This window comes from Aristolochia californica, unplaced genomic scaffold (genome assembly GCF_029961685.1).
Source record: "Aristolochia californica isolate CCGP_79_NKW_82.1479 unplaced genomic scaffold, dmAriCali1.0.hap1 SCAF_16, whole genome shotgun sequence".
In the NCBI taxonomy this organism is placed as follows: Eukaryota; Viridiplantae; Streptophyta; class Magnoliopsida; order Piperales; family Aristolochiaceae; genus Aristolochia; species Aristolochia californica.
Window position 1 is genome coordinate 19,586,943 of NW_027181837.1, and position 9,337 is coordinate 19,596,279.

Genomic DNA, 9,337 nt, shown 5'->3' on the forward strand with positions numbered 1-9,337 from the left:
AGAAAGACCAGGTACCAAGTATAACTAATTTCCTAAGGAGACTAAACTATGTTTCTTTTGACTGAAATCAAGAATGACTGATCCTGTTTACTTTGATGAACTTTAAAAATGGAGATATGAGATCGTGGGGAGAGAGGAATTCTTCTTTTCTTCTCGGTAAGAGGAGAAGAAAAGGTGGGATCGTTTGGCTGTGCAGGCTTTCCAGAAGAGAAACCCACTCTTCACCCTGACAAGCCTCACATGCTGATACAGACAGATACAGACCCACTCGCATTATCAGCCCACATGGAAATGGGAGAAGACACCAAACTAGATCTGACCCACCACGTTTCTCTTTCTCCAACTCTCTGCAAAACATTCATCTCACTTCCCATTGGAATCTATTACCATCCTTGGATGAAGTTAAAACAATCACAAAGGTATTTCCGACTCAGCTTTCCGTATTCCTCCGGAAGCACATTCACATTCGGTCGTTAATTTATCAAATGCATATATAATTTCTTTGTTCGTATATCCTGTCTGTACAATTCTTTTTTTTAAGTAACAGAGAAACAACCGCGTTCTCTGCTCGTCTCCGGCTTTCGCTTCCCTCGCCCCCTCTCTCTATTGGACTCCAGCTGAAAAAGAAAAAATCGCTTTTGGGTCTGCGGATTTCTGGCATTGTGGTGGATGTTATATGAGGCGATCCCAATATTGGCTTTGTCTCGTTTCCTCTTGCTCCTCTCTTACTCGTTATAGAAGACAAAGTTATCAAATTTTGGGTCTGCATGATTCTTGGCTTCTCGTAGCTCAGGCCTCTGTTATGAGGTTTTGAAAAGATAAGAAACTGGGTCCTCCATTTTGCGCTGCGCTCATTTCCGTTGCAGGTGAAAGCGATTCCTGAAAGTTATTTCCATGTGATATCCGTGGATTTGTCTGAAGGGAAGTCCGTCCATTGGTGTGTTTGGCTGCAAAAAGAACTTCATTAGCTGCTCCGGATATCTGAAGAATTGTATAAAGTCCATGTACTAATTGCAGTTTGTGTTCTTGGAAAGAAAACGAGGTTTTGAGAGCGCCAATGTTGTTTTATTGGAAAGAAAACGAGGTTTGCGTTATTAGGAAGTGAAACGTTCGCATATGCACGAATGCGTACTGGGTGTTGTTATGGATTAAGAATCGCACTGGAGGCTCGTGGAAAGCTTAATTTTGCCAAATCCTGGAAGGCTGTGGCGTTCGTCTACGTCCATGGCGATGGTTGCTGTGAAGTACACTGAAAATTGAACGACTTCCGCAGTTTTTCTTATCAGAGAGAAGAGGAGGCAAGATGTCAGCCAAGCTTTTACAAGCTCTAACTGACGAAAACCCAGATTTGCAGAAGCAAATAGGCTGCATGACTGGCATTTTTCAGATCTTTGATAGGCAACATATTCTCCCTGGCAAACGAATCAATAGCCCCAAGAGGCTTCCGTCAGGTAAGTGGTACGGAGTTAATTCGTTGATGCAAATTTTATTTCTGCAGACTGCATCGTCTTGTCTCATCATGGTCAAAATTTCAGAAGCTCCTACATGTTCTCTGTAGTGCAGTCTTTGCTTGCTGTAATTTTCTCTGTTCTGCCTTCGACTTTTTCTCCGTTTTTATGTCTTTATTGTGCATTTTCTCAATGTTAGTTTTGTGTTTCCATGCCTTCCATCTTTTTATTCTTCCACATGGTCTTAATTGAAGCGTTCGAATGTAGGACCTGCAGTCGAGAAGTTCCAATCCCAATTTTTCAAGTCCGTCCTTAATATTCGTATTTTATGTATTTCTGTTTCTCTCTTTGTTCTGCTCTTAATAGTTTTCACAAATGCCAAGCTGCTGCAGTTGTAAAATGTAATATTTCTTATTCATGAATTTGCTCCCTACGGCTTTAGACCTTTGATTTGTTAGCCAGATTTTTGTTCGAAAATTTTAATCTAACCATTACAGTAGCTTGTTTTATATTTCGAAATAAGAGCTGATTTTTTTAAACCAATATTTGTGATTGAACTTATTGTACTTATAGTAGTGATTTTTCTTTTCTTTTTTCAGCTCAATCCCGATTGAGTAGTGTTGCAGCGGAAGCAGAGGCAATCAGATGTGCTCCACAGGCTACAGTAAGAATTTCAGAACAACCTCAGGCTCAAACCTCAGGCAGATTTCATCATTCAACCGAATTGGCTCAGGTTGTTTAAGCTCCTAGTATCAACTTTTCAATTGAATCCGTTGAACCGGATGAACTGGCAACAGATTTTATTAAGCATTTAATTGCTGACTCTCTGTAACTTATCCAAATACTTGCTTGTAAATGCAGGAAAAAACATTGAGCAAGAATGTTTTTGAGAACCAAAGGTTCTCCACTGAATCATCCAGAGCTTCCTTCTCATCCTCATCTTACTCTTCATTTTCTTCTCTTGAATGTCACAAAGCAACCCAACCTGAGCCTCCACCCTTTGAACAGACATATCTGCAAGATAGGTCCTCTCGGAATTCTCACAGGTCTCCAGTTTCAAACCTTGACAATCAACCCGACTGCCATGCTGTTCTCAGGGACCCACTAAGTGGCAACACTCAATCTAACCGCCAGCCTCTTGATATTAGGGATGTTGTAAAAGACTCTATCTACAGGGATAACCGTGTTTTATCTGTTAGAACTCCCTCCAGAGAGGAAGCAGTGAATCATGTTTTCAAGCATAGAGACTCCCCAAGGCCTTTGCAATTATCTAAATCAGCGGATGGTGGACTCAGCACTAATGGGAAGCCCAAAATAAAAATCAACCTCGATGAATCATTTCGAGTTCTTGCAAAGGTTAAAGAGGCACCTTGGTATTTTGACGAAGCCAGAGAACCTTCGAGGTCTTCCTACGAAGGCAAAGATGGTTCTTTTTCTTCAGTGTCTAAGGAAGGCCGGAGGTTTTCTTATGATGGTAGGGAGCTTTCTCGCTCCTCATTTGATTCTCGAGAGACCAGCAAATCTGCCGCCAGACTTCGAGAGCTGCCAAGGTTATCACTAGATAGTAGAGAATGTTCCCTGAGGAACTCTAACTTTGATTCAAAATCAAACATGATTTTGAGGGGTTTGCATTCTGATAACAACATAAAAGTGGTGAATCGGAAAAGCCACACAAGCGTTGTGGCTAAACTGATGGGCTTGGAAACCATGCCCAATTCACGCTCAATGGATCAGAAACAAATAAATTTGACAAAAACTAAGTCAATAGAAGATCAGGAAGTTTTTGAGAAAGAGAAAAAAGGCAGTGGCTTCTCTCGGTCATCAAAATTGAGTGGATATGACAGGCAAGATCATGTTTCAAGGTCCCCGAGAAGCTATTTGAATGAACCCAGTTTCCCACGGTCAAGAAATCCAGATTTGATCATGAAGCCCATTTTAGGTTCAAGGGTTCCAATTGAACCTGCTCCTTGGAAGCATCAAGAAAATGGTCGGATCTCTCAGAAAACATCTGTCAGAAATCGAGAAGCTTTCATGAGGTCACCCACTTCCCAATCTGTTTATAGTGAGATTGAGAAAAGGTTAAAAGATCTTGAATTCAAGCAAACTGGTAAAGATCTCAGAGCTCTTAAGCAGATATTGGAAGCAATGGAAACCAAGAAAGACGAAAAGCAAGGCTCGGATTTTCTTGTTCAGAAGAATTATACAAACATGAACAAGATTGAATTCGATCAAAATACAAGATTGGCATATAGGCGAAGCCCACCAGCTCATCTTCCAATATCTGTTCCTGCAAAGAAGAGCAGTTCTCCAAGGGCTCTTGAATCTCCAATTGTGATCATGAAACCGGCAAAGCTTGTTGAAAAATCTAGTGTTCCTCCCACTGTTTTTCCTATGGACAGTTTATCAGGTATTCGCAAGTGCAGAGCCAATGATTCAGCAGATAACAGAAGAGCTCCAATTAATAGTCAAATAGGGAAGGATCTACAGCCTAAACTTAATCTTAGAGAATCACGAAATTGGGGTCCTATCTCCATTGAGAAAAAAAAACCCAGCAAGACTGAGGAAAACAGTTCCCCAAAGCCTCGGTTCAAGTTAAGTCAATCTCCATCAAGGACTCAACAGCTACCAAAAGAAAATATAGAAAAAAATTCAGGTTCTGGTTCTTCAAGCCCAAGGTTGCAGAACAGAAAACTTGAATTAGATAAGAGATCTCGACCACCAGTCCCTACTTCAGATTCAACAAAACCCAGAAGGCAACCTTCTAGGCAGCAACTTGAATTAGGTTCTCCAGGTGGTAGGACAAGGCCAAAACCCATAAATGATGACCAATCAAGTGAAATGAGCAGTGAAACAAGAAATATTAGTCATGGTGGGGATGAGATCTCCGTGAGATCAGACAGCAACGCTAGCCTGGCCTCCCAGTTTGATATTGAAGTTACGAGTGCAGATCATTCCACTGAGATTATTTCAGGCTTTAAACAGGTGGATTTTTCTTTACTTGTTGTTTTTATGCTTTCAGTTTCAAGTGTGCTTGCATCTCCCTGTGGATCCATTTATTCTTACTGAGTTGGTTAGTGAACCTCATGTTTTCATTCATTTTATTTGAGCAGGAATCGGTTATGAGTTTGAAAGACGATGGTTTATTGGTTGAATCTACTGCCATTGTCCCTGAACAGCCTAGCCCTGTCTCTGTTTTGGACGCCTCCTTTTACAGGGATGAATTGCTGCCTTCTCCTGTGAAGAACATAACAAAGGTCTTTGAAGGTATGGTTTTTAACTGACAGCTACTTTATTGACTTACGATCCTATTCCTGCATAGTGGGACAAGGCTGTGATGATGAATTTTGGATATTCCTGCATCTATTTTATAGTAATCTGAGGTCTATTGTCTTGTCATGTGTAAAATTATCTTAAAATTTCTTTTTGAATGTCTTGTGATCAGATGAGGAAACTGGAAAGTCTGATAAAGTTTCTGGAGAAGATCAGTGGAATGTGCTGGGTGTGAGCGGACTGCCCAGTGGCTTGCAAACCACCCCTGAAATTAATCAGAAGAAATTGGAAAATATTGAACGGTTGGTTGAAAAGCTCCGGCGGCTAAATTCAGCTCATGATGAAACCACTGTAGATCACATTGCATCACTGTGTGAAAATACAAATCCAGATCACAGGTACATCTCTGAGATTCTGCTAGCATCAGGGCTCCTACTGAAAGACCTCGGATCAGAAAGCACTTCCATTCAGTTTCACCATTCAGGCAACCCCTTCAACCCTGACTTGTTCCTAGTACTGGAGCAAACCAAAGCAAGCTGGGTTGCAAAAGCTGGTCCTACTTACAAAAATATGAACCAGCCAAAACTGAACAATGACAAGCTCCAAAGGAAGCTTTTGTTTGATACAGTAAATGAGATCTTAGTGAGGAAGTTGCCGATGGCAGGTCAGCCAGAGCCATGGGTGCAAGCAAACAAGCTTGCAACAGTGATTCCAAGTGGGCAGCGGCTGTTGCGGGAATTGTGTTCGGAGATTGATAAACTCCACTCAGGTGGCTTGGACAATGTCTCCGAGAATGAAGATGACGACAGACTGAAATTGATACTAAAGGAGGATGTAATGCGAGGAGAGAGCTGGACTGATTTCCACAAGGAGGTCCCAAGTGTAGTTCTAGACATTGAGAGGTTGCTGTTTAAGGACTTGGTTGATGAGATAGTGAGCTTGGAGGCATCTGGATTGCCTGTCAAGCCCAGCTGGCGGCGTAGACAACTATTTTCAAAGTAACAACATGTTTTTTATAGATTTTCTGTTCTTCTACCCTCGTGGAAGTGTAAGTGTTTGGTGAATAGAAATATCACCTTATAATTTTTCTTTCATTCCTGTACAAATACGTTGTTCAAACCTTGATAAATGGATACCTTTTAATAAAAACGGAGGTCTCTGAAAATCTTTTCTCTCTATAATTTTCAAAGCCTTTTCGTCTCTTTAATACCATGAAGATCAGACATCAGTTTTTGCAAATGTTTGGACTGGAGAAGCAAAGAAGCAATCCAAATAGAATAGACTCTAGCCAGAGAGGAAAGAAATGGGGATTGAGAATGAAATCTTGATTCAGATGGGAGTGAGAATCGCAGAGTTTCCAAATAGGAGGCAATGGGGATTCAGTGGCTAATAGCAACTAATCAATCTCATTCACTCATCTATGTTGCTATCACCGCTGTGACTCTCTTTTGTTTGTTTTAAGTTTCACTTTCTGCTCTGACCTTTTGTATCTCTCTGTTTTGATTCTATTCAATTCGTTTCATGCCTGACGGATCTCTTTCCTCCTACCTCGTTCTTTGCCGTAAAAACCGACCCTTTTACGTGTATTTCGTCCAAAAAATAGAGTGGGGCATTGTTGGACGGAGAAGACCAGTGAATATATACTATTTTTGAACAGTTAAAACTGTTATTAAGCAATTTGAACAAAATACTGTAATATTGTTCTAAGTCTCTGAAACTGAAATAAGGACCGAGTTTTTGCATACAGTCACCACATACAGATCCACCAAGTTTTTTTTTTTTTTTCCTCCTCTATTAAACTGATCCATCAGCTACATGCAAATAGAGCAGTATGGTCTTTGTTCAATACACTTCAACAAAAAATTGAACCACAGTTCCATTTTGATTTTCTCAACACATTCTCAATTCAGGAATTGTTTATCAGATATGAGCATTCGACATTCCAGTTCTACTACTTTCCAAACAAAAAGCAAATGAGAACTGAAAGGAAATCATGACTTCATACTGTTTCTCATAAGTTTTGGGTATGCTCCACAATTGCAGTTCTTGTTCCATACCACTTTTCTATGTTATGATCCGTTAACTTCACATCACATCCTCACCCAAGTTTCCCCATTTCATCTAGTCTTCACTGTACTCCCCTTTTTAATCTGGACTTCCCTCAAGTGCAGATTTTTTTTTGACAAAGATTAAGTGCAGATAGAACAAGAACCTGTCCTTCGATTCAGAAAGGGAATAGAAAGCTAAATATATAGAGAACTGAGCTCTAAGAATTAAAGCTTCACAGACCAAGACAGATGACATTTTTAAGGTATGAAACATCTAGGAATATAAAGTGTCTTCTGTGGAGAAATGGAGAAATAGGGAGGATCCTTGCAGTTTTACTGACCCATCAACATCTAAAGTACAAATGCATAAACATTCATGTGTACTGTTAGTAGATAACAGCAAACAATAGTTTCCATTACATGATTCTTACATGGAATTTTGAAAATAACAGACATTACAGAAAGAAAGATGCATGAACATGTTACTTTTTTTTTTAATTGAAGACGAACATAAACCTGGTTCATACTTTCATTGAGCTTGGACACAATGCTATAAATATTGTTCATAAATTAACAACGACATTGACATAGGCACAGTCAAGAAGATGTCAAATACTATCACAAAAATTACATGGAAAGTATAAGGGCACAGATGCCGGGAGGTAGATTTTCTTTTAAGATAATAGCAAAATCATTGCAGTAAAGAGGAAAGAAATACAAGCAAGTCCTACAAAGGCAGATTCAAACACAAGAAAAACGAGGCAACGAGGAAAAGAAAAAACAGCAGGAGCTGCGGTGAACCTACTAGCTTGGGCCAAAAGGAGAGAATCATCATCAACCAGTTGATGCTGAGAGACCCCAGCACAGGCAAGAAAACCTGCCAACTCTCTTGGGATGTGGCAACAGAAAACAACCAGGGTAGCCAAAACCCTCAATTTAATAGAAATGTCAGTGTAGGTCACCAAAGATGGGAAAAGCACCAAGTGATCCAACTGATAATTACAACAACATTACCATTGACCATCAGCAAACTAGAGAAAGAATTTCTGCAAAATTTCTGCCCTAGTGCTAGGTCTGTCAGTGCAGCATCTTCATCTCATAAATAAATTAGTTACCTTGGTTGATGGTTTGACTTCATCAGTTTGTGGTGAAGGGAATAGTAACCCTTCGTCTAATATCTCTTTAACTTCTGTGTTGTATGTTTTGAAGTTCATGTCAACTTATTGTCTATGAACAAAATTAATCAGTCACTTAATGGCTCAATCATATGTTTTCCATCTCGTTATGGGTTTCAAGACTTGCAAACAAGAGGCAGATAGGTTTGGGGCATGAGAGTGATGGATTGTACTATTTTGACATTGTTCCAGAAGAGAAGTCCATTGCATTACAAACTACTATATCCTCTCCTTACTTATGGCATTTGAATTCCGTCAATTTATTCCTACTCTCCTTCTGATATATCGTTTGATTGTCAATAATGCCAACTAGGGAAGCACCACCGTAGTTCCTTTCCTCTTAAGTAGTTCACAAAGTCATTGTCCTTTTTCTTTGCTACATTCAGATGTATCGGGCACATATAGGGTTCCTAGTTCTTTTGGTTTTAAGTAATTCTTGACTTTCATAGATGATCATAATCATGTGACTTGGGTGTATCACAAAAGTATTTGATGTATTTCTCAAGTTTTATGCTGAAATAAAAACACATTTTGGTGCTTTCATTCTTTTTTTTGTTCAAATAATAGCCTTGAATTTGTTAATAGTAGATTCTCTGCTTTTTGCACTATACATGGCATCATTCATTAAACTTCTTGTGTGCATACTCCATAGCAAAATGGAGTAGCAGAGCCCAAGAATAGACATTTGCTTGAAATTGCTCAGACACTTTTATTTCAAAAGAATGTTCCAAAGTCATTATGGGGGGACGTAGTACTCACATCTTGCTATTTAATTAATCAAATACCATCTTCTATGTTAGGTGGTTGCATTTATATGCATTTGTTAAGACCAAGAAGTAAGCTATTTGACATACCCCCTCGAGTTTTTAGTTTAGTCTATTTCATTTGTTGTGTTTTTTCTTGGGTATTCCAGGACACAAAAAGACTATCAGTGTTATGATCCTATATCTAGAAAAGTGTATGTATCTACAAATATTATATTTTTTTATAATACACCTTATTTTCATCATATGAGGTACTCGCTTTTGAACAAAATATCTCTCTCGAGTCTTCTTTACTTATTCTTATTCTCGATGTCCCAAGTACAATCAACAACAAAACCCATTACTAGTGTATCAAAGGTGACAAATATGCGTGCAATACTCACAAATGAAGAGAACAAAACAACTATCAACAAAGCCCATCCCACTGTTGTCCCCACCATCTACCTCAATGCTTGCAAATCTTGTGGTATGTTACTTAGATCTTCCTATTTCTCTCTAGAAAGGTAAACGATCTTGCACTCAACATCATCTATCTTATTATGTGTCATTTTCTTCTCTTTCTCCTTGATATCAATATTTTGCCTTGTCTTTGTCCAATATCTTTGTACCTACTAGAATGCAAGACGCTTGGC

The 9,337-nt window shown here is 39.3% G+C and overlaps 1 protein-coding gene across 1 annotated transcript; it reads left to right on the plus strand.

The window, feature by feature from the left end:
- Positions 1-451: 451 nt before the first annotated feature.
- On the plus strand, positions 452-5,866 carry LOC137953672 (protein LONGIFOLIA 2-like). Its single transcript, XM_068801134.1, has 5 exons — positions 452-1,451; positions 2,048-2,181; positions 2,310-4,430; positions 4,559-4,712; positions 4,891-5,866. The coding sequence occupies exons 1-5, from the start codon at positions 1,304-1,306 to the stop codon at positions 5,718-5,720; spliced, it is 3,387 nt and encodes a 1,128-aa protein (XP_068657235.1). The 5' UTR covers positions 452-1,303; the 3' UTR covers positions 5,721-5,866.
- Positions 5,867-9,337: the final 3,471 nt, after the last annotated feature.

Bases quoted from the DNA above. Each gene is read 5' to 3' on its own strand.
- LOC137953672 (XM_068801134.1), top strand. From the start codon at position 1,304: ATGTCAGCCAAGCTTTTACAAGCTCTAACTGACGAAAACCCAGATTTG. The intron at 1,452-2,047 runs GTAAGTGGTACG...TTCTTTTTTCAG, and splicing joins CCCCAAGAGGCTTCCGTCAG to CTCAATCCCGATTGAGTAGT. The intron at 4,713-4,890 runs GTATGGTTTTTA...TCTTGTGATCAG, and splicing joins CATAACAAAGGTCTTTGAAG to ATGAGGAAACTGGAAAGTCT.